This window comes from Trachinotus anak, unplaced genomic scaffold (assembly GCF_046630095.1).
Source record: "Trachinotus anak isolate AG129_WGS33_773 ecotype Australia unplaced genomic scaffold, CSIRO_AGI_Tana_v1 ptg000007l, whole genome shotgun sequence".
NCBI lineage: Eukaryota > Metazoa > Chordata > Actinopteri > Carangiformes > Carangidae > Trachinotus > Trachinotus anak.
This window is the reverse complement of record NW_027273858.1, coordinates 13,940,739-13,965,816: the sequence shown is the minus strand read 5'-3', so window position 1 is coordinate 13,965,816 and position 25,078 is coordinate 13,940,739. Positions and strand designations below refer to the sequence as shown.

General features: G+C 40.4%; 3 protein-coding genes across 4 annotated transcripts; 2 read left to right on the top strand and 1 right to left on the bottom strand.

Annotated features, from left to right (window-relative positions):
- Positions 1 to 428: 428 nt before the first annotated feature.
- On the bottom strand, positions 429 to 6,506 carry eloal (elongin A, like). The gene is made up of 11 exons (XM_071480812.1): positions 6,355 to 6,506; positions 5,262 to 5,318; positions 5,041 to 5,153; positions 3,963 to 4,920; positions 3,784 to 3,883; positions 3,540 to 3,707; positions 3,358 to 3,455; positions 2,047 to 2,227; positions 1,791 to 1,905; positions 1,141 to 1,247; positions 429 to 937 (listed from the first exon to the last, which is right to left on the bottom strand). The coding sequence occupies exons 1-11, from the start codon at positions 6,430 to 6,432 to the stop codon at positions 876 to 878; spliced, it is 2,037 nt and encodes a 678-aa protein (XP_071336913.1). The 5' UTR covers positions 6,433 to 6,506; the 3' UTR covers positions 429 to 875.
- Positions 6,507 to 7,426: 920 nt separating this feature from the next.
- Positions 7,427 to 11,583, top strand: klhl31 (kelch-like family member 31). 2 transcript variants are annotated; one of them, XM_071480810.1, is made up of 3 exons: positions 7,427 to 7,552; positions 8,566 to 9,771; positions 9,857 to 11,583. In XM_071480810.1, the coding sequence occupies exons 2-3, from the start codon at positions 8,597 to 8,599 to the stop codon at positions 10,587 to 10,589; spliced, it is 1,908 nt and encodes a 635-aa protein (XP_071336911.1). In that variant the 5' UTR covers positions 7,427 to 7,552; positions 8,566 to 8,596; the 3' UTR covers positions 10,590 to 11,583. The 2 variants fall into 2 exon arrangements, with proteins under 2 accessions (XP_071336911.1, XP_071336912.1); XM_071480811.1 differs by having other exon boundaries at positions 7,448 to 7,552; positions 8,569 to 9,771.
- Positions 11,584 to 14,349: 2,766 nt separating this feature from the next.
- On the top strand, positions 14,350 to 24,627 carry gclc (glutamate-cysteine ligase, catalytic subunit). The gene is made up of 16 exons (XM_071480807.1): positions 14,350 to 14,993; positions 15,986 to 16,098; positions 19,284 to 19,466; positions 19,886 to 19,999; positions 20,325 to 20,383; positions 20,712 to 20,848; positions 21,021 to 21,095; positions 21,338 to 21,454; positions 21,937 to 22,075; positions 22,234 to 22,346; positions 22,457 to 22,549; positions 22,647 to 22,751; positions 22,888 to 22,969; positions 23,062 to 23,171; positions 23,643 to 23,763; positions 23,876 to 24,627. The coding sequence occupies exons 1-16, from the start codon at positions 14,844 to 14,846 to the stop codon at positions 24,055 to 24,057; spliced, it is 1,893 nt and encodes a 630-aa protein (XP_071336908.1). The 5' UTR covers positions 14,350 to 14,843; the 3' UTR covers positions 24,058 to 24,627.
- Positions 24,628 to 25,078: the final 451 nt, after the last annotated feature.

The window sequence follows — 25,078 nt, the reverse complement described above, 5'->3', positions numbered from 1 at the left end:
GTATCCAATAATTGATCAGTAATTGAAATGTGTGCAACTCTATTTAAAATGTCACTTCACATCCTGCACAATTTATAGTTCAGCTTTCTAGACGCAAAATATGACAGATGTTACCTTCATTTCAATTTCCAAATACATTTAAAAAAAAAAAAAAAAAAAATCATACTCATGTCAACCTTTTAGTTACTTATTTGGATTTTTTATCCTCTAATTTGCTTCCATCCAGGTCAGAGGTCGAGGTCAGCTTAGTAGGCGGCCACAGGTGGCGCTGAAGGCTGAAGCAGCTTCAGAGCCTTCCCTCTACCATCTCAAACTGTTGCTTAAACATAACCACAAAAACAAAAATAGATAGGAAGGGTCCTTGAGAGGTGGCAGACGGCAGATGCCTTTCCCCCATGAAACACAACAACATCATGGGGCTTTTAGCGAACTGAGAAAGAACTACTTTATTTTCGTTATGTTGGCAATTGTTGACATTTTTTCAGAATTGTTTGGGTGGATGACGACAACATGAAATTTGAAAATATGCTGAAAATAACATTTCTCTATACATCCTCTAGAGGGAGCCAAAACCCATTAGATAAACTACCACTGACCCAGCTCAGCTCAAACAGATTGAAAGACAAAAAAAAAACAAAAAAAAAAAAACACTCCATCAAAATCAAGTCAATTTGCTGACTTCATCATCCATTTAATAGTGAAGAAAATGCACAGTTATTGAGAAAAAAAAACATGGCAATTGCCTGAATATTGAGACAAACAACACAGAGTAATCTAAAGTGAACACAGGCCTGCTATTGTCCAAAGTTAATGAATGATAGAGTGCACTTTTCCCACATCCACACAATGTAAATATCAAGATCATAAAAGAGCATTTATCTGCGTCCCAACTGTTTCTTAAATGCCTTTAAGGACTTTGCCATCATTGGAGCAACTCCTGTGAGAACAACAAAAAAAGAAAAAAGTAAAAATAGGCTATATTATCAGTGAAACTAATTCAGGTAATATAAAATGTAAATCAGGATTACACAAGTTAAATCTGTAGCTCTCATTCCGACCTTTGAAGAAAATGACTGAAGAAAAAATTAGGAACAAAAATATCTGAACTTAACACTCCACAACTCCCTCCTGTCAGCTCACTTGTTTTTTTGCGGGGGTCTTGTGTATTGCCTCCCCCTGAGCTGGAACTGCTGGACCGGCTGGGCTCGTTACAACTCGGCCTCAATCTGTTGTCCTGAACCTTGACGCTGGGGATTTGTGAAATAATAGCACAGTACAGAATTGGATCAACAGAGTTATTATTTACAACACAGAAACAAAACAACAGACATAAGATGACAAAGCGTCTCCATCCACGTTTGCAACATCCCATGTTGCAACAGCTCACAACAAAGGACCCAAGGCCGTCTCTAACCAGAATAAAACCAGTTTATCCAGCACAGCAGCACAAACCCAAAAACCATTTCACTCACTGTTATCGCACAAGCCCCCGATAGGTTATGACCCTGCTAAGCTCCTGTTGTTGAGTGATCACTTTGTAGTAAAGGGCTTTTATGCGGAAGAGGAGCAGACCAAGCACAAGCCTTACCAGGTGTTCATGCTTTGCCAAAGATAAACAAATGCACAGCAATGTCCTGATATGTCTCTTATAATCTTTGGTTTTTTTATGAACTTTGTAATTAGGAAAACATCTTGACAACAAAACAAAATGAATATACCGCATCTGAGTAAATTAATAAACAACAAAACTGTATAGATACTTTTTCTGTATTTGGGATGGTGAAACCCACCTGCACCTGGGCTGATGAGGCTGCTGAACAGCCGTTCCATGAATTTCCTGCTGAATTCGCACATCTCTCGGTGGCTTGGCAACAGTGTGAATAAATGCCATCTTCACCTGCCGACCTAAAAAAATTAAAAAAATAAAAAAATGTCAGAGTGTACATAAAGTAAAGAGGACTAAACTAAATATTTTCCTACAATATACAGTCTGTACAGTTTCAGTTCTAGTTTCAGTAACACCCTGATTTTGTATGCAGCACACACCTTTGGGTTTCTTAGAATGTGCCGATACAATGCTTTTTGTCAGTCTTTGGAGCTTCCTCTCCCTCTCCTCAGACAGCCTGATGTACATCTCTTTCCATGATTCATACTCCTGAAGTCTGGAGTCTTTGAAGTCCCTCCGACAGTGTTTCCCCCATAAGTGGTCTGTCACTCCGATGTAGATCTGTTGACACAAACAGTTACAGGGCTAATGACAAATTAACACCTGTGCGCTCAAATGAAATTATTTTCAAATCACAACTTTTATAGTAACTTTTTTAGTCTCTACGGACCTAGAAAGATAATTTCAGAATAAACTGACACACACTAAGTGGCCACTGTAAGTAACCTTAACACCAAAGCTCATTAACACCATTAACAGCTAGCGTCTTCAAATCTGGCACGTCCCAGGAAAGAAAAGCATGTCAAGGTTTAAGATATTGTTTAGTTAAACATTGTCTTAGACAAGATATGCCTTGATATGCCTTGCGACTTTAAATGCGGCATGATTACCGGTGCCAGATGTGATGGTTCATGCACCTCGGAAAAAGCCGTGCTGCCTAGATTTTCAGTTTACAAAACAAAGCGCATGTGGTTAATGTTTCTCTGTGGACGTAAGGCCTAGACATTGACTAGATTAGTTCACAAGAAGGCCACAGGTGGGCAGTACACAGCCCAGAGCAACAGTGATAACCAGAAACTGATCGTTCTGACCCATAATGTGTTTTACTCCTCACAGCTAGACAGTAGAGCTGAAACAATTAGTGGATTGATAGAAAATTAATCTGCAACAATTTTGGTAATTGATAACTGTTTAAGTTTTTTTTCTGTAAGCAAAAATGCCAAATATTCTCTGGTTCTACCTTCTTAATTTTGTGGATTCTATGCTTTTTTTCCCCATTTTTATAATATTGTAACATCAGTTTATTTGGGTTTTGTGCCGTCCAACACAAGACATGACACAAGTCACCATGGCCTTTAGGAAACTGTTACAGGCATTTTTCATTGTTTTCTAATATTTTATAGACTAAACAATTATTAATCATTTCAATCATTATCAGCAGATTAATCATCAGTGAAATATCGATCAATATGAGTAACTTTAACAGGATAATGTGCCACATCACAGACTGTTCACTGTTTTATAGTGGAGCCAGGAAAACATCAGTGACCTCAGTTTACTCGAAAGGCTTGCACAGCCCTTGGCCCTCAGTGGGTCAGACCCAGTGCTCAGCAGGTGTACCTAATAAAGTGGCTACAGTTTAGTGCGTGTCTGCACTAAATTTATTCATATCACATTCATCACATTCTTACTGGGTTGCATTCTTCAATGCGTAGCAGCTGCTCCGGTGTACACCTCTCCAACACTGGCTCAAGGATTTCAAACGGGACTCCACCGGTTTCATAAAGCACTGAGAAGAGATCCCTCGCACCTAAATATAAATCCAACGAATAGGCAGACATCACAGCAGAAAGGTTCTTTGGCCTTCACTCACAGTTAATATTGTTCTGCAGTATGCGGATACACTGTTGGTACAAGCTCATCATGGTTGGGAGGAAGATGGTCTTGGCACCAGAGTACACCTGCATCTTCTTGTTCAGTCGCTGACCGGTGAAGACAGCAGACTCCTCAGAGGCGTCACAGAAATCAGACTCCCTCTCAACTTTAAGACAGACGGAGTGTCAAGAACAAAACAACCGTTGTGAAAAATACAACTGTCTTTTCTTTACACACGTTACCTTTCCTATCAAAGTACTCAACAGTGGATGGCTGTTCACATTCAGGCAGAACAGCAGGTAAAGGAATGCTCATCAGGTCCATTAAAGACTCCTGGAACATCTGAAATATGAGACGTTATTGCAGCATCAGTCAGTCACGGCCTGCACTCGTCAAGCAAAACTTTTAAGATTACCGTTACCTGTTTTGGAGGGCTAACATTTACAGCTGTGACAGGTGACTTGAAAAGTTTCATGCCAGGATCTTTTGTTGCTTCCTCTTTTACTACAGTCTTACATTTTTTGGGATGTTTCTTCACTCCACATCGTTCTTTCCTCTTGAAAACATTCACGTCATAGTTCAAGTACGATTCAAAAGACTTGGAGGGTTCCTCTTGGTCTCTGTCACTTTCCTTGTCTCTGTGCTTTATTTTGGCCTTTTTGTTTTTGTGTTGTGAATGTCCCTTACTTTCTGACTCTTGTTCATGTTTAAGACTGACCTGCCTCTCTTTGCTTGTTTTGTTCCTTTTTCTCTTTTGGGCCTCTGAGCCCTTTGATTTTCCTGAAGTTCTGTCATCTCTGACATGGGCCAGTTTTAACGCTGTTGAGTATTTTTCACTGGACTCAAATGACAAAAGTTCTTCGTCTTCCTTTGATGATTCTTTTGATGGCTTTGATTTCTTGTTTGACTCTTTTTCTGGCCCAAATCTTCGACTGTCAGAGTTGTTTTTCAGTTTCTCCCCGGAGTCAGACCTGGATCTCTGATGAGTGTCCTCTGAGTTTTTGTTTCCAAGGAAAGTATCACCGCCTCCTGATTTTCTGTCGCTCTGATCATATTTCTTCTTCTTGGAAGCAAATGAATCAAGTATTTTATCCTCCTCAATTTTCTTTTCCAAGAGGTCATTCTGATTTTCTTGGGGACTTTTTTCTCTACTTTCACTTTTTCCTTTCTGTTGTTCACATCCTTGTTTCTCTGAAGCAACTTTCCTACCTCCTGTTTTGAAGAGGGATCCGTCTGAAGAATCCTGACTCTTGCTGTGAGATGTTACGCAGTTATTGTTTAAATCCTCTGTTGCCAAACGTCCAGTGTTTGGACAGTTTTGGTCGTCAAGTTTGTCTTCAACAGACAGAGTCCCTGACACAGCCCCATCCTCTGTGTGGCTGCATCAAGAGAAGATTCAAGATTGAATTTAAGATGTCAAAACACATAATAATTAAGCACAATTAATTGTATTATACAGTATATTTATAATTATAACTACAAACTTAAATACGCTTCACCTTGAACACTCCTTGGGGACCAGTTTTTTCCAACCTCTAACTAGTGACTTGGCAAATTCTCCAGCCTGTTCATGTCTGCGCAAGGAGTTAACTGTTTTACCAATTCCAGTTTCCTACATGTAAACACTAGTTAGTGCAGGCAATGAACATTTCACATATGCAAAATGCATGTGAAAATTCGTCAACACAAAATCCATTCTTTGCCACAAAAAGAGACTCACAGCGAGAATATCTAGCGTGATATCCAGATCCTTGAGTTTCTGCAAGATTTTAAGAACCTAGAAAGAGAGTAATGGACACAGCTAGTGAGATTTTAAATGAGATTAAAATAGTGTTAGGGCAACCATCCAGTGTGCTTGGACGTGGTTTTCACACACACAATTAGGACAAACAGTTGCTAAAACGTGAACTACATTGAAGAAAACCTGCCATGCCAAATATGGCAGTGCCGGTTTTGGATCGCCACAGTTGCTGATTGTGCATTCAGAGCAGAAGCTATGTATGGGAGCCTCACACACCCACCTGGGCGAACTATAAATGGATAGTGTTACCGCTGGTAAATGAAGTCTCACTATATTGATGAATTGGGTGTTTTCAGGTCATGCATTTCAAATTTTAATTTAATCTTAATCTAACCTGAAGACCTAAATATTGGCCGGTTTGTATCCAGCCAAGCACCGACTCAAACAAGCCTGCGGAGCGTCACAGCCTTCGTGGATGATGGACGGCAGCCATACGCGGAACAACTGGAGGAGCTGCCAATTTTAGCAGCAAGGCGCCTCCCATCTAAAACAGCCTGACCCCCCCTCCCCACAGTGAAGTGTGGCTGCGGCAGCGCACATGTCGGTGACCGAAACACTCATCAGCTCCTGTCTTTCCACACCTGATACCAGACGAGCAGGGCCGCAGCCTGCACAGAGGAGACTTAAGGAATCACAAGTCAGATCACTTTTTTTTTTTTTTTTTTTTTTTTTTCCCCCCTCCCCCAGGTGGTGGTTGTGTAGACTAATGTTTACCCCAACGCCAGGAGTGTTTTAACTTGTGTCTATTAAAACTACAGCAAAGCCATGAATGAAAGCTGAATTTGTTGAAGTAATAAAAAGTGAATGTGGAGCGAATAAAAAAAAATAAATAAATAAATAAATAAATTAAAAAAAAAAGGCCTCCCTACACCAGCAGACATGTAATCAGACATCTCTAGAGAGTCGGAAGAGCACATAGGATAATCCCAGAGGCTGCAGCCCTCCCCACCCTCCACCCCCCCGCCTCTGCTCTGTTGACTCGTGTTAAAATGTAAGTATGGGTCGTATCTACCGTCGCAGGCTCTGCTGGGCCTGTGAGCTGAAGCTTGAACCGCATGACTTTCTTCACCACATCAGGGCCGCGGGCCATCCCGGTGCCTCACGTGCCACCGTCCACACACACCGGGCAGCACGCGCCCGTTGATGACACCATTATAATGGGCGGAACCGGTGACGGGGGGGAGGGGGGGGGTCTGCAATTCATGCAGCCGTCCATGATAAACATGTGAATGTGAGTAAATGACAAACACTGAGTAAATGACCCCCCCCCCCTCCCTCTTTGGGAGCTATTGATTGGCCCGTTGAATGGACATATGAGGCTAATAAAGGAGAGGTTTCTCATCCAAATCACAAACAGCAATCAGGGTTTGAAAACAGTAATGAACGGAGTAATGATTTCCTCTTAATATGACATGAAAGGCCTTAAAAGAATCTTCCTATCACGAGTTGAGATGCATGACCCATGTGATTATGAGTGCAGTATTTTGTGGAAACTGATGTGTTTCAGAAACGTGTGGCCGAGACTACACCTTTCAGCCTTCATCAACCAAAGAAATCAATTAGAACAGTAATGTAAAATGAGCTGGACCTAGATGGTGGGGACTGTTCCCTCTCTACCCTCCGCTCCCTCAAACTACATAATTCACCTTTTTTTGTGCTGTAAACGATATCCTCGACACAGAAAGCTGCAGGATAACATTATCATACTTCAGGTAATGAAGTGGTCCTTGTGAGTTCAGCTGATTTCCATTTTGATTGTCAAGAGGATCACACTTAGCAATAAATCAGGGTTATTTTATATTTTATAATTTTATAATTGAGTTCTACCAGGCAGAGTGTTTTAAGAGTGAAATATCAAGAAGAGTATTTCTACCCGGATACTAAAACAAGATGCTCTTGCACCACTTAGAGCTAATGATTTTTTTTTTTCTAAACAGTGGAAGGCCAAATGAAACTCCTCATATGATGTCAACCTCCCCAAGTATGTTGACCTAAGGTGATTGGAGGCTATTGTGGGACACTGTATGTTGGGGTGTATGGCCCCAGCCCTCTCCCACACACATTGCACAATACTTGATTGGCACTCAGTCCCTTAGAGGAGGAGTTAACTGCATGTCTCTTTCAGCAGGGGTAACTGCTGTTCTCTCTCTCCTGCTCCAGTAACTGGAGGCACAAGTTCCTTCTTCACCAGCCTCAACTTCATTTCTCAGGTAAGTGGAGCTTTCCAAAGCTGTGAGTGTTTGCAAATCTAGCAATGAAAAGGCAATATGCTGCAGTTAATGCTTCAGTTTGGGTCAGTCATTTTATAGTGGAAAATCTATTATTTTCTTGTTTTCTTTGGCTCCAGAGGGCAAATAAATTATCTATAGTGACCTTTTTGTGAATAATGAGCTTTTACACATAGCCATGGTGATAGTCAGCTTCGGGTTTGCTAGGGTTGTGGGTGTATAATGTGAGGAGTGACTTGTTGTAAACTTTTATATTAATATTATTAATTTTAGAGTTATCCAGGACAAGCTTGAACTAATTCAATAAAATAAAGAAAAGGTACAAAAAAGGAATATTTGCCCTTATCTGAATTTAAACAGTCAGAGGACATGAGGCCTGCTGCTCATGCCTCAAAGTCTATAAAAGGAACGTCATGGGAGAGCTGTGCAGTGTTGCTATTCCTGGACATAGTGCTGATAAATTGTGACAGATGCAAAGAGGAGCATGTTGACGCACTCACTCACTCCAGCATCACCTGGTAGCACACATGTTTTTATAGGTACCAGTGTCTGGATGTGCCAAAATAAATTGAATGAACTCCTAAATGTAAGGAAATGTCTCCTTCTTCCGCTCCTTAGATCTAACAAGGGATTTGGATTGTTTAGTTTGGGGCAAAGGAAACAACACATGGCCCCCAAAATAGTGCAAATGTAAAGCTCAGAATATGAAATTTTAAAAAATATTTTAACAATAGGCAGTTTTAATATAGTTCAGTCTTGTGAATGTGGCATGCCTGCATCTCCTCTTTAATTTCAGCCATATGACTGATATTTTGATGAGAAGACCAAATTAAATCTTGCCCAACTCTTTGGGAGAAAAATTCATATCTGTCAAAATGTATCTGTAACTTTATCTGGCTGACCAAATTTGATACCACTTTGGTTTCTATGCATCATCCTCAAGTTGTAACATGCTTTCCAGACAACGTCTTTACATGTTGTGTTTATATTTCCAGAAGGTCTGGGCTGTGTTCTGCTGCTACAGCCATGGCACCCAAAAAGAACAAGGCGACCAAAAAGAGTAAAGGAGACATAAATGAAATGACCATAATGGTTGAGGACAGCCCCATCAACAAGATCAATGGGTTAAACACTCTGTTAGAAGGAGGAAATGGCTTCAACTGCATTTCAACTGAGGTTACTGATTCTGTGTATGCCCCAAACCTCCTGGAGGGTATGAGCAACATGAGACATGAGAGCTTCCTCTGTGATCTAACAGTCACCACCAAGTCAAAGTCATTTGATGTCCACAAAGTTGTCATGGCCTCCTGCAGTGAGTATATTCGAAATATCTTGAAGAAGGATTCTGCCCTCCAAAAGATCGACCTGAACGACCTCTCACCGGTCGGCCTTGCCACTGCAATCACATACGCATACTCTGGAAAGCTGACCCTGTCTCTGTACAGCATCGGCAGCACTATTGCTGCAGCCATGCTGCTGCAGATCAGCAGCTTAGGGAAGATGTGCAGTGATTTCCTCATGCAGGAGCTCAGTGTGGAGAACTGCATGTATGTGGCCAACATCGCTGATGCCTACGACCTCAAAGAAACCAAAGAGGCAGCTCAGAAGTTCATGCGGGAGAACTTCATCGAGTTTTCCGAGATGGAGCAATTCCTGAAGCTCACCTATGAGCAGATCAGTGATTTCCTCTCTGATGATTCTCTGCATCTCCCCTCCGAGGTCACAGCCTTCCAGATTGCCATGAAGTGGTTGGACTTTGACGAGAAGAGGCTGAAGTATGCAGCAGATCTCCTAACTCACATCCGCTTCGGCACTATCTCTGCCCAAGACCTGGTGAACCATGTCCAAAGTGCACCTAGGATGATGCAAGACCCTGAGTGCCACCGTCTCCTTGTTGACGCCATGAATTACCACCTGCTGCCATACCAACAGAACATCCTCCAGTCACGCAGAACAAAGGTACGCGGTGGCCTAAAGGTGATAATCACGGTTGGTGGACGTCCTGCCTTGACAGAGAAATCTCTCAGCAAAGATGTTCTCTACAGAGATGCAGATAACCTGTGGAATAAGTTGACAGAAATGCCAGCAAAGAGCTTTAATCAGTGTGTGGCAATCTTGGATGGCTTCCTGTATGTGGCAGGAGGTGAGGACCAGAATGATGCAAGGAACCAGGCTAAACATGCTGTCAGCAACTTCTGCAGGTAAGAACTACTTGATTTAAAGACAGCATCTGTCATAATAGTTTGTGTAAAATTAGAAATAACTTTAAATCCCCTCTGTCTTTAGATATGACCCACGCTTCAACACTTGGATTCACCTGAACAACATGATCCAGAGGCGCACCCACTTCAGCCTCAACACCTTCAACGGCCTCTTGTTTGCCATTGGAGGGCGAAATTCTGATGGTGTTCAGGCATCTGTGGAGTGCTATGTGCCTTCCTCCAACCAGTGGCAGATGAAAGCACCAATGGAGGTGCCCCGCTGCTGTCATGCAAGTTCCCTCATCGATGGCAAGATCCTTGTATCTGGAGGTTACATCAACAACGCCTACTCCAGGGCTGTGTGCTCGTATGACCCCTCTACCGACACCTGGCAGGATAAGAACAGTCTCAGCACACCTCGAGGCTGGCACTGCGCTGCCACTGTGGGAGACAGAGCCTATGTCATCGGTGGCAGTCAGTTGGGAGGTCGTGGGGAAAGAGTGGATGTCCTCGCCGTCGAATCTTACAACCCTCACAATGGGCAGTGGAGCTACTGTGCGCCTCTTCACACAGGAGTGAGCACGGCTGGTATTTCCATTTTGAACAACAAGGTCTATCTCCTTGGAGGCTGGAATGAGGGCGAGAAGAAGTACAAGAAGTGCATCCAGGTTTACAACCCTGACCTCAATGAATGGACTGAGGATGACGAATTGCCAGAAGCTACAGTTGGCATTTCATGCTGTGTCGTCACCATACCCACACGGAAAACACGAGAGTCCAGAGCCAGTTCAGTGTCATCTGCACCAGTCAGTATATAAGAGTTTAAATGATACTAATGGTGTAGTTTACATGTCTAAAGTTCTCCAGCTTGCCTGTTGCATAAAGCTTGGTTCTCAACTCTACCAACAGTCGCTTTTTGGAGGCTAAGATGATCAGTTTAAATGGTCATTGACTTTCTTCAGACAAGCAAAAATGAGTAAAATGGTTAAATTACAAATTTGGGAACACATTCTTATAAAATTTGTAACATTTAAAAAGAGAAAAAAAGAAAAAAAGAAAAAAATCCATTCATTTGAAGCAAATTGAATCCAGTGTTGGCAAGGAGAAGTTATAAACTAAATCTTATTTTCAGCATTGATGGTGCATAGCAATATGTTTCAATTTTATTATTTTCAGACAGAAATTTCCTTTTGGGGCCAAATCAGTTGGGATAATTTCATTAATGCTTTTCTATAGCAAACATAATGTTATATGGAGAGTACAAAAATACAAAATCAGTGTGAAAATTAATCTGTGACATAACTGTCTTTTTTACCCAGTACCATGGAAATAATAATCCTGGATCTTGTGACAGTCCGGTTTATGGTGACTACTGCTACTGTGATTCTCAGATACTTGAACAGAATATCGAGCGTTAGAAAGCTGGAGCTGGAATAAGTGTTGGCATCACCTACCAGGAGTAGGTGCTTGTGATTAGTGTGTAAACACACCACACATTAAGACTGCAGTTTCTCTACATGTGTCTAATGTACAGTATTCAGTAGTCTTGTGTCGTATGTTGTGTGATCTAACACCATCAGTGCGAAGCAAACAGATTCTGTCGGGGAGATGTTGGAATAATGAGGGATGAATGGGCCTAGATGTGACAGTATGAAACAATTTTGTAAAAAAAAGAGAAAGAGAAATATGACCTTGAAATGATGTTGTCAGCCTGAGCTTTCCTGGAAGTCAATATTCATGAATTCCCTGACTGCTCATGTCTTTTCATTTTTTGTTTGTTTTTAAATTAAAGAGATGAAGTGTAAGCTACAATGAGCTGTGGTCATTTATTATTTGTTTCCATGCAAATATTTTTTAATTAATTTTAATTAAGTCTTTTAAAAATATGTATTAATGTGACACGCATAATAAAAAAAAATTTGCCAGGCTTTGTTTGACCACCATAAATCAACAAACCCATGTGTACCTAGGGTTGTTTTGCTCTTTTCAGTTTGAATTCAATTATATTTGTCATTTTTGGTGGTTTCCTTTAGACTTTGGGGAAATTACTGAAAAGACCAGTATACTGTTAATAGTGGTATTTGGCTCAGTGGGACTGAAAACAGCCATGTAAGGGTTTAGTTTCATCAGATTTGCTTGGCATTAGCTGTATTATTTTGTTTCTCATTTGAATCATGAGGTATGCACTTTTGACTTCCTGTCTTTAATCATACATCAGTGATGTCAAGGGGTGTAAATATTGTATATGTCTACCCGAGAGACTCATGCATTTTTTGACAATACCTTTACACAAGTATTTACACGAATAGAAGAAGACAGCACATTGTGCACCCACACCAAGTCGGTCTGTAATTTGTTATCAAACATAATGACTGTAAAACCACACAGCTTTCCGCTCTCTGTGGAGGAATACAGCCTCCTCATTTATACCGTAAACATACTTTGAGAGCAGAGAAACAGGATTTCAGGTAACATTAATACATAAAAGTATTAACACAGTTCTACATCATACATCTTTATGGTGTATTGTTGCCTCTGATTAGTCCATTAGTCCCAAACAGAGAAGCATCTCCACCAGTTTCATGTGCTGTCTCACACATAAATGGGTTCGTACTTTATACATATATATATTTATATATGTGTGTGTGTGTGTGTGTGTGTGTGTGTGTGTGTGTGTGTGTGTGTGTGTATACCCATAATTTAGCCATATGTTGTGCTTAAATGTTAAATGTTTGTGGTTGTTTCTCTGCTGCATTATTATACAGCGAATGTGAAGTTCAAGATACTTTATACTTTGCCAAATATATACTGTTTGTGAAATTCAATGAATTGTCGTAAAGACAGAGGTGTTGTTACAGCCTCAACTGTGAAGTAGTTATAAAGTCAGTGTTAATGGACCACGATCAGCTTCTGACTTTGAGTGATGGGCTCCTATCTGAACGCTGTGTTTTCTGCCGAGGTTTCAACACTATTGGTTATGTAACACAAGCAGTTTCTGTATTTATGTTTTTGCCCACCCTTTCTCACTGATCTGAAGTGGGTGGCGCCAACACTGTCAAGCAAATGTATTCAAACCACACCCTTATTGCCCTGAAAATGCACACAAGTATAAACCAGATTTTTCTGGTCTTTCATATGTGCTATTTGCTCGGCTGCACTCCCTCAGTTTATGGTTTCAGTGACTCTGAATTCCTACATCTACACCCTCCTCATTGCTGTGTCTTGGACCAGCAATACAGTTGTGTATTGGTAAGATGTACATCCCATGCTCATTTTGTACAAGCTGTCTCTAGTTGTTACTGGAGCAGCTCCATGAACTGATTAGATCAGATGAATTCAAATTAAATGGCTTTCATTCTTCTGACAGAAACATTTAAAGAGCTTCCTCAGATTCCCTGTGTCTCCAATGAGTTAGTGCTAAACACCTCCCTGTCCTCAATGATAAATGTTACCAGGAACCATTTTAACCAAACAGTACCAGAGCAGCTTTAGTCTCTGAATAGTGAATTTGACAAATTCAGACAGATTACTAACATACAGGATGTGCAACATTCAGTCTAATGGACACCAGAAAAAAACAAGAAAATGTCAGTGTTGGGGCTGAAACCACATTATTATTTGGGTGCAACTCATTTTTCTATAACTTGATTTTCTGTCCATGTGTGTTAAGTTCAGTCAACACACCCTCTAAGAGACAGAAAGTGCTATGTCATTATTACTCCTTTCTTCTTCGAATGATTTTGCAGTCATGTTCAGACTGGCACATCCCACACACTAGTTGTAAACATGACTCATTCATTTTTAATGCTGTGGTTTGGAAATGATAAGAAAAGGTAAGTAAATAGCTTTGTGGCCTTGATTACAGAAAACAAAAGGCAAATGACGGATTTGTGCTACCACAGTTCAATGCTGTCTTATTTTTCTCAAATTGTTTTATTCTGTTCTTTGGTTAGGGGTTTGCTTGTAAATCAATGTGACTTAAGAAAAGAAAACATATAATACATTTTAAATCATTGATTTTTACACAGATTTTAAAGTGTTTTGTGTCCTAAATTAATAAGATCTCTTAAGGAGTGTTAACTCCTTTTTATAGGCCGTCTATGGTTAACTGCTGTGTTTTTTCACACTATATTGGTATTTACAGAATAAAGTTTCCTGGGTCTAGCAGGGGAGTAAGTCTCTCTTTCACAAATATTTATCTTATCCCATGGAGAGTTTACAATGACACATTTACCACACAGTTTTCAGTAGTGTCTTTGGCGAAAAACTGAAAGAAAATGAAAAAAAAATGTTAATTGAGAAATAGCTCGGTTGATTTATAATAGCAAAAAAAAAAAAAAAAAAAAATGTCAATCACACTTTTGTTTCCAGCCTGTCCTCTCATTCTTCTGCCTCACTCCGGCTAAACCGTTGACGGCACCGACAGCCGTGAACGCAACATCGCCACCCGTTCTTGATTGACAGCTCGGTGGGAGGGGCCGAGCCGCGCAGACTGCTGAGTCACGGTGACGTCACCGCGCCCTGCGCTCCGCCTGACGGCGTCACGTGTGCGGAGCCGGGAGCGCGCTCGTCTGTTGAAGCTCGTCGGTTCGGCAGCAGCGACCTGCAGACCCGCCTCGCCTGTCAGAGCTGCACATTAACAGCCTCAGTCCGCATTCGCTAACGGAGCCGAGGCTGGAAAGCACTCATTGACTTGTCAAGGTTTTTTATTTATTTTTTTATTTTATTTATTATTATTTTTTTTTGGCTACGTTGTCAGCCCGGGGGTGTGCGGTGCCGTGCTAACCGGTCATTAGCAAGTGATGAGCAGGGGCCTGCTTCTCTGGATGCCCAGCTGAGGTGACCGACAGGGCACGCCGCTTAACAGCAACCCAGAGACCCTGAAATCAACCCGGGGACTCCCTGACAGCGCCCTGAGGACCCAGACCCCGCCGTGTGTTTGCGCCGAGGCTTCATGCTAGCTCCGTGCGAGGTGGACAGACTAGCTAGCTAACGCTCGGCGTGCAGGTTCAGGGTACGCAGCCAGCAGAAGACGACAGCCTCCGGTTCACTCTTCACAGCCTGTCTGTGCGATGGGTTTACTGTCACAGGGCTCTCCGCTGAACTGGGAGGAAACCAAGAAGTATGCTGACCACATCAGAAAGCACGGCATCATCCAGTTTCTCAACATCTACAACAAGGTGAAGGACCGTCAGAGGGATGTGCTGAAATGGGGCGATGAGGTAAGAAACTGTTTTTTGTTGTTGTTGTTGTTTTGGTTTTGTCGTTTTGTTTTGTTTTGTTTTTGTCTTTAAGCTGAAACAACGTGGAAATGTGCTGCTGTGAATGTGAGATCTGTCAGTCATGTTGGTTGTGCATGATGCAACAATGGTCCTCTATTGATACTAATTTACTCCTTTTGCCCTCACTGCAACAACAAAAAAACATTCAACTCTGATAAATCGTGCAACTTTAAATATTGTGTTGCAGTCATTGACATTTTTCCATTATACAACAGCCCCTAACGTCTACATGCAAGTCGATTGAGAAGATACTAGTCAGTGATTAACTTTGGAGCTACTTGGATAACACCGTATTTACAGACTAATGTCAGACTGAATTATTAATATCAAGTCTAGATATTTTTATAAGAATAAAGTTGAGTCTAAAGAACCAGATTTGTGTTTTTGAGCATTATGACACATTCTCACTAATGGCTATCATCACACCGAGTGTAACCAATCATTCATTTTCCTAGTAACTGTCTTCTAAAAGTACTAATTCAGGAAGACCCTCCCATATGTGGGTTCGCCTGACACATGTTGCAACTTTTTTTTTTTTTTTTTCCCCCATTATTTCAGAGCCTCAAACCGGTTTGCATTTCCACTTTTTAGCCCGCCACCAGTCCATAAAACTTCAGTGTGCAACAGCTTGAACAAAGTGTTTTGATTTCGAACAATGTGGAATGCTGTTGTTATAGATTAATCCCTCTTTCAGACAGGGGATTACAGGACAGCAGAGGCAAAGTCAAGGAAACATAACTGATGAATTGGAATTGATGTGATGGCCTCCCAGTCTGATCTTGAAACACGTCAGCTTTGTCCTGTAGTCTAACTGAAAACCTGGTTTAGAAGTTAGAGGCCTACATTGAATTCGAATGAAGCAGTGGCTGTAATGCAGTGTTTCTCTGTGGTTTGATAGCGTGTCCTGTTTGCTTTCAATTATTTGCCTTCAGGTCGAGTACATGCTGGTGGAACTGGATGACAAGGATGAGAAGGTTCGACTCGTCCTGAACGGTGGAGATGTTTTGGAAACCCTCCAAGACCAGGGTGAAAAGATAAACCCCAAGTAAGTAAGCTCCCCCACAGCACATGTCTGAACAGTCAGCTGAATATACTACAGATGAAAGTTGTAGATGTCTTTAAAGTGTACAGATTTAAAGGAAGAATGTCACAATTTACTTGAATTTACTTTTTGTTTTATTTGTCTTATGGCTGCAGATTTGTTTCCTCGTCGTTTTCTTCCTTCCTTAAGTTTTTGTTTTCTTTTTGGAAGACATAAATGGTTAAAGTTATGCTTTTGCCTTTGTTACACTCAGCTCACAGAAATAGCAACACTTAATTGCTTATCTGAATTGCATTCAAGTAAATGCCACACCTTGAATACCAGCCTTGAATGTGTCATTAGTTTGATTGTCGGTGTTGATTGGTTCACAGTGATTCAGAATAATTGTAGTTTAATTAAATCTAGGTTTGACATGTCATACATCATAAAAGTAGAGGTGAGACGGTTAAATCAACATTACATCAGACACGCACACTTCCAAGAGTATTTGATTTATTATCAGGAAAGCCACAGCAGAGCCACACAGGTATTTTATTATGGCTGTTAAGGCCTCATCTCCGGAGGCCACTGACTGACATACCCCTGGTACAAAGATGTAAACCTGAATAGTGACAGCTGAGGACAAGTACAGTTGCTGAAAATGCTTCCTTTCCCGAACGTACGGGCAAAATGGACACTGGCCAATTGTTTTTTCTTTCACACACTTTTGTCGTGAGTGGTTAACACAAACAAATACAAAATGCAATAGGCTTCTCCTATCCCAAGTTAAATCTTAGGAGTCACATGGTCAGGAGCGATGAGAACAAAAAAGTACTTATCTGATACACAAAAATAATATATTCATTTTTGCTTGTTTTCTTCTGCAAAATTTGATGCTTTGCATCTTCAGGCATCAAAAAATGTGACTCACATACCTTCAAATGTGAGGAGGGGCCGCAAGTAGAAATTACTTCATTTTTGAGGGGTTCATTAGGAGCTATTGGTGGAGAATACTGCAGGGGAAGGCAACACCAGCCTCCTGTCAAATGCACTGAAGACCTGTGTGTCTTCGTATCGCTCACTGTTAATTTGACTTTCAAAGTCACCAGTCATTCATCAGTCATATAATATGCGATGGTTGACATACAAGTTCTGTGTGCCTTTGCTGCCATGCAGAAAGTACACCACACAAACAAGTGTGATCTCATTTAACCGCAATGCTGAGGCGCTTAAAAGCCTTTATTTTAAAAAAGCTATGAATAGAAACATTTGAATTTCTCTCCTCGTTGATTCCTCCCCAGCAAAGGTAGTATGTTAGTGTAAGTTAGTTTTTTTCTCTTTCTCTTTTTCTCTTCAGTTAAGTGTATTTTCAGACATGCAAAAGCAAATTTATCATAAGTACAAATATGCTCTTATCCATACATTTAAATACATATGAAGACCCTCTATTGATCACTAGGTCAGTGCACCGGTAGAAGCAGCTAAACCTCTGAATCAAGTAGAGAACATCTCTTATCAGTCACACCTGGATTGTTCACAATCCTGGAGACACATCCCCTCGGGTTTTGTCAGGTCATAAAGTAAGGATCAGTAAACAAGTTTGAGATGTTTGCATGTTTTCAAAGAGCTGACAAGGGTCATTCCTGTACGCTCTGTTGGTTCCTGCCACTGAGGAGTCTCTCCCCATCATAGCACTGCCACTGGCCTCACTGTAGGAATGGTAGTATTGATGTAATAAGTGCCAGATGTTGGTATTCAGTTCAAAAGGTTACATTTTTGTCTTCGTAGACCGGAGAGGCTTGTTCTTCATTCTCACTGTCAATCATTAAGTGCCTTAAGTTATACAGACTGGATAGGGGGCTGCAGATGTAATTTTGTCTCTCTACAGAGGATCTGTTAAAGCGGTCTGCTCTCTAACCAAGGTTTTCTAAATACTGAGATCAGCTCCAAAAAAAAGAAGAGAGTTGGTGGGTTTCAAACTTCTTCCATTTTAGAGTGATAGTTCCCACTATGCCACACCTTCCTTGATTCATGGTACAGCATATTTTAATGTAGCCATGGAGTTTCCTCAAATTTGTGGCCTGGATTTGCTTTGATATATAGCGAACTGCAATAATTTTATATAGGAAAAATATATAGGCAGGTGTGTACATTTTGAAATCAGGTCTGATCAAGATGATAAAAGATCCAGGCTGCATCTAGGTTCAGTTTGCCAGGTGTAAACTAGGGCTGCAGCTAACGATTATTTTTATTATCAGTGCATCTGCTGATTGTTCTATCCATTAATAGACTAATTGTTTGACAGAAATGTCATAAAATAGTGACAAATTGTTGTTCTAATTTCCCATGGTGATGTCTTCAAATACCAAATATATTCATTTCACGATTGAGTGTGACAAATAAAAGTACGCTCACATTTGAGACGCTGAAAACAACAATTGTTTGGCATTTTTGCTTAAAAAAAACTACACAGAGATACACAAAGATGATTCAGTTTTCAAAATAGATGCCGATTAATTTTCAGTCGATCGAATAATTGACTAACCATGCAAATTTGCTTGCATTTGGATTTCATGTGGACTTCCCTTCTGCAATATCTGATCGTCTCCTTTTTTCTTTTTTTTTTCTTTTTTTTAGCATGCTAGTTGAAATAGTAAAAGGTTTAACCTTTTACAAAAGTGTTGTAGATACGTTCTTAAAATTTCCAGAATGTAAAGATGATATAAAGCTCTTTTGCCTGAGGGCAGCTGTGAGTGATAAGGATCAGAGCTCCTCCTGCGAATGTCATCCTGAATTTTCTGAAGCTGTAGTAACGTTTCTTTAAAAAAGAAGAATTCTCTGCAGGCAGTGTAAATGTGTTTGTACAAGCTCATGCGTGTTATGTTTGCTCGCTGCCTATGACGTCGGTCTAAATCTGTGGAGCCAACTTCACCCAGGGGAAATACCAGTGGCAGTGGGAATAGTAGAGCCGATGCATTCCTCATTACTGCCCCTCTGTCGCACACACCACAGAGCACGCTCTGAAGCACAAATACGTAGAGTTCGTTTGTCCCGCCAAGATTATGCCTGACATACAATAAAGGGAGCGTTTATTCAAATTATATATTCAGAAGTGTCATTGTGACACTGAGAACAGGGCCTTTCCCTGATGGCCTTCTTTCCGGCTGACCTTTAAAAGTGAAACATTTCCACCTTCTTAATTTCCGCAGTCACCCCACGCTCTGGAGACCAGAGTATGGCAGCTACATGATTGAAGGAACTCCAGGGCAGCCGTACGGCGGGACTATGTCAGAGTTCAACACTGTGGAGGGCAACATGGGGAAGAGACGACGAGAGGCCTCATCTGTTCTGAACCAGAATGAAACTCTCTGCACCATCACCTCATTTCCAAGGTACCTCAGTTTACAACGAGGAAGTGTTTGAATGCTCTTAAATAATTTTTAGTGGAGATAAGAACAAAACAAAAACAAACCAGGTCCATAGTTTGATATAGAGGCTTGCAGGAAAATTATTATTTGCATTTTCTGGATTTTTTTAGACAAAAACAATTAGTTTTAGTAATTGAGAAAGTAGCTAAAAGAATAATATAAAAATAAAAATAATCAACAGTAACGTATGCCATTCCTGTTCTCTATGCATCATATAATTGTTTATGCTTGATGAACATGATGTGTAATATTGTTGTGTTGCAGCCCGTGTTCACACACTCACTCTGTCTTCTTTTTATTGTATTAGTCTATCTGTGTATCTGTTACGTGTTAACTGTATGTTCAAATACTGACAAAGCTGTATGTGCTGCTCCTTTGTTTAGGTTAGGTTGCCCCGGTTTCACCAAACCAGAGCACCGGCCGACTCCTGTTGAGAAGGGAGTGTCGAAGTCACTGTTTTTTCCAGATGAAGCCATCAACAGACACCCAAGATTCAGGTCGGTCTTCATGGTTGTAACTTCAGGGCAGTGTGCATGTGGCTGCCTCATTGATATGGTTTTGAATTAGAAAGTTTACTGTTATATTGCAGCAAAAATTACTTTTAATAAGCAAATAATTAAGGACCCTATTGTACAATCACATACCTATTTATAGTTTGCAGTTGTGAAAGTTTTCTTTTTACCTTATTTTTACTGTAGGAACTGGTAGATTGTGACCAGACCATGGATGCATTTTCCTTTCATTGCTTATACTTGATATTATTAAAAATGAAATCTATGTTTGTGTGTGTGTGTGTGTGTGTGCATATATTTGCTTTTTCAGCACCCTTACCAGAAACATACGTCACAGAAGAGGAGAGAAAGTAGCAATTAATGTGCCGAGTAAGTTTGGGTGACATAAAAGACGTAAACAGAATTATGAAGTAGTTATTGTTATTTGTTGTTACTGATTTATTGTGTTTTTTGTGTTTGTTTTTTTTTTCTTCCATCAAAATGTAAAATATATTTAAAAATAAGATTTGTTATTCTTTTAAATACTTTTGGCTAATCAATATTCTTAATCCACTGTTGTAGATGTGGGCAGACTAGTCTACTACAGTAATGTGCAGATCACTCCAGCGGCAAATGCAGTTAAAGGTTTTGATCCACGTCATCTGTCTTTTGGACTGAATGAAATAAATGAGACTATGTTCATATTTTCATGTTTCAGTCTTCAAAGACAAGTGCACTCCATCACCATTTGTGGAGGAGTTTCCTGAGGACGATGGCGAAGCAGCGAGGGCGGCTCTGCCTGATCACGTCTATATGGACGCCATGGGCTTTGGCATGGGCAACTGTTGTCTGCAGGTACTGAATGTAGCATCCCAGAGGCTTTGTTGCCTTGAGCTGTCCTTTTGTTTTTAGTGAAGATGAGGTGATGTAACTGGGACGGTTTGAGTTTTGTGCGACAGCAACTTTACAATCCCAATAAGTGAGTTATAAATGCACTTCAGCCTCTATTTTTATTGTGCGGTTGTAGGTTACATTCCAGGCTTGCAGCATTGATGAGGCAAGATACCTCTATGACCAACTAGCAACTTTCTGCCCCATTGTGGTGAGTAGATAAATGAAGCGTATACTTCCTATCATATAATATGATTATTTACCTGACCTCTCCTTCAGCAGTGTGTAGAACTTGGCAATACTTTGCTGTAACATGCAAGTTTTTTTTTTTGTACAAAAAGACTAAAGTAGAAACAGACTTTTGTCAACCTTTTTTTATTTTTATTTCTACCCATAATTTCAATAAATGCAAATTCACTGACTAATCTTACAATCTTTTTTTGCTCTTTAAAGATGGCGCTGAGTGCAGCCTCACCCTTCTACAGAGGCTTTGTGTCAGATATCGATTGTCGCTGGGGAGTTATTTCTGCCTCAGTGGATGACAGGACACAGGAGGAGCGTGGGCTGAAGGTGAGCAGGTGGAACTGGAAAAACCAGACCCTAAGTGTGCAAGAATATGTTTTAGTCAAAAGAGCATGTCATTTTTTTAATTTGCTTTGTATAGTTTTACATCTCATTACAATCACTTAATGCCACCGAGTCTGGTTTTTCAACACTTTTTTCCAACACAACAGATAACTAGATGATGTTGAATTACTGTCGACTTTAAAATAAAAAATCCATTTTGACACTTATGTGCATGTGATGAGGCTGTTATCTTGTTATTTTGTCCAATTTAGGACGTGCTGCCGTTTCATTTGAATGACTTGAGCTTGTTTACTAAGATGAATACCATTATCGTCCAGAACCATGCAGTGTACTTTGACTTTGTTCACCTTAAAACTTTCCTAAAGGAAAAGGAAAAAGCACCACCGAGTCATCCCAGTTACAGTTCTGTGCTTGAGGTTTGTATTTTCAGTTTAATGTATGAAAAATGACTTTTTCTCTTACAGCCTTTGAAGAACAACAAATACAGGATCTTCAAGTCAAGATATGATTCCATTGACAGCTACCTGTCCAGCTGTGGTGAGAAGTACAATGACATTGATTTGACGATAGACAAGGAGATCTACGAGCAGCTGCTCAGTGCAGGTACTGTCATCTGGGAGAATGGAGAGACTGATATGTCTAAAAAATATATATATTATCCATGCTGTCATCAACGGGAATATGTAAAATAAATGAAAGATATTCAGCTTAACAGTCAAAATCCACAGAAAAGAAATGAATAATCAGCTTTTTGTTGATAGGAATTGACAAGCTGCTGGCCCAACACATAGCTCACCTCTTCATCCGAGATCCACTCTCTGTCTTCGAGGAGAAAATACACTTGGATGATGAAAACGAGTCTGATCACTTCGAGGTGACATTTCCAGCATTCCTTAAGCAACTTCTTAGAAGAAAGCCAAGCGTACAGGCTTTACCGCAGCATATCTGACTACTTATTTACACTCAACACATGATGTCTTGCAGAACCTCCAGTCGACCAACTGGCAGACGATGAGGTTTAAACCTCCACCTCCAAATTCCGACATCGGCTGGAGAGTTGAGTTCCGCCCCATGGAGGTAATTACCAGCTGCACCATCACTACTTACTTCAGGGTGCAGTTGTAATCTAAAAAAAGACAGTGAGTAAATTTTTGTTTTTGCTCTTATTTTTTAGGTGCAGCTAACTGACTTTGAAAACGCTGCATACGTGGTCTTTGTTGTCCTGCTCACCAGAGTGATCTTGTCTTACAAACTGGACTTCCTTATTCCTTTATCAAAGGTAAAAGCAGCTACACAGTTCTACTGATTACATGAAGAGAAACTTGACGACTGAAGTAGGACATCTGGGTCCCTGTTATGTTCTTCAGTTTTTGTACACAGTGCTCTGATACAAAAAAACTGCCGTCTTTCATTAGGTTGATGAAAACATGAAGGTTGCACAGAAGAGAAATGCAGTCCAGGAGGGCATGTTTTACTTCCGAAAGGATATCTTCAAAGGTGGGTAAAACAAAAAGTGCGACTTAAGCTTGATGCTAATGGTAAATACATGAGATAGGAGTAACAGACACATTTGTTTTGTCCACCAATAGGCTGCAACCCGGTCCTTGATGGTACCCCTTCTGCTCAGAACGGTTTGGACACTGATGGTGCTAATGAGGAGTACACACTGATGAGCATCGACACAATCATCAATGGAAAGGTGATTATTATGCTTGTTCTTGATGGCTTATGACTTTTGAGCCATGCCAGCAGTGTGGCTCAGTGGATGATGATGTCAGTCAGGTGGTTGGTCCAACACTTTGGTCCAGACTGAAATATCACAACAACTACTGGATGGATTGCTGACAATTGTGGTGTAATTCCAAGATATTATGAACTTCTTAAAGTAATGATATTTTTCCATTTGGTGAAAAGAATTACAGAAATGCCAAACACACTGTTGGCAAAATGGCTGCAAAGTCCCCATTGCAGTTAAGTCTAAGTAAAGCTAAGCTTTTTAAATTATGTGACTGTAATGCTTCTGTGAACCTTGCCTTGTGAGCATTCAGCTCAAATTCCAGTTGTGCCTCGGTTGAGTCTAACAGAGCTGCTAGGGCTGTATGCTCTCCATCTTGTTAGCCATCTAACAATTACTTGTGTTTTCTCCTTTTTTTTTTTTTTTAACCACTAGGAGGGAGTTTTTCAAGGGCTTATCCCAATCCTTAACTGCTATCTGGAAAACATGGAAGTTGATGTGGACACCAGGTGCACGATTTTGAATTATCTGAAGCTCATCAAGAAACGTGCCTCAGGTAAATATGCAGTAAAGGACAAGACTTAATGTTCTCCTAAGCCAGAAGCAGATTTTCTCTTCATGCAGAGTCATGTCTGAGCGTAACTCTTCATTTTGCTCATATGAAACAGGAGAACTGATGACCATGGCCAAGTGGATGAGGGAATTTGTCGCAAAGCACCCGCAGTATAAGCAGGACAGCATCCTAACTGACAAGATCAACTACGACCTGTTCCAAAAGTGCGACAGGATTGCAAAAGGCGAAGAGCAATGCCCAGAGCTCATTGGAAACCCAGTAAACAAGTTCAAATGAGGAACGCTGTAGAAAAGCCTCATTATTATAAAAACACGCATGTAAAGAGAGACCAAATGTGTGGCTCAGAACGAAAGCGGTCCAAGTGTGAGAGAATGCAAAACAGCATGTGTGTGTTGTAAGAAACACACCTGCATCAAATATATGTGTATATATACTGTTTCAGATTTTTATGATTACAAAATTATTTTAATAGGGTTAAGACATGCAAAAGGTTGTGTAATAGAAAATCAGATGTGTATTTATTTTTCTCTGGAAATTAAGCCTATCTGTGTGAGAATGTAAATGTAGCAAAGAGTTGTACAGTAGTCTGCTTTTAATCTTGTGTTCTGTAAATACTGTACCTCCGCTCTTTACAACATTAACATCATGGGGATTTTTTTTTCTGGGTGTGGGCTTTCTTCACATTTAGTAGAGATTTTCTTTTTTTCTTCTGCATTTTAAGAGAAATGTTTGCTTTGCTCTGCTGACATTGTAGTGGGACCTTGAAAGTATGTTGCATCTAAGTGGAAATGGTTAACCATTGTTTGCAATGTGATGCTGCTTCAAAATAAATCTGTACAACAGTAAGTAAGTTTTCTTACATTTTTGGAAAGCTTTGTATTTAATGGAGCCAAAGGGAATTAATTAAATTTTCTTAAATATGTTGTGTGAGCTAGCACTAAAGCAGCATCACCAAACCTGATCTTGATTAGTCATAAAAAAGTCTTGAAATCCTTCCAACCAGCCACACTAACGGCATTTTGATTGACATTACTGCAGGAATGCATGCACTCAGCACATTTACATAATTTAATGTAGGAAAGCAACCAAAGAAGATAGAAAGTCAAGACAGCATTGTGACTGTTTCACAAAACTTAAAAATATGAGCTGTTATAAATAAACTACATTTTAATGTGTTTACCATCTTCACCATCTTGGTGTGTTGACATGCTAACATGTTCTAATTTGCACTAAATACAGAATATAGCTGAGGTTGATGGTAATCATCATTGTCATAAGTTCTGCATGTACTGGGTTT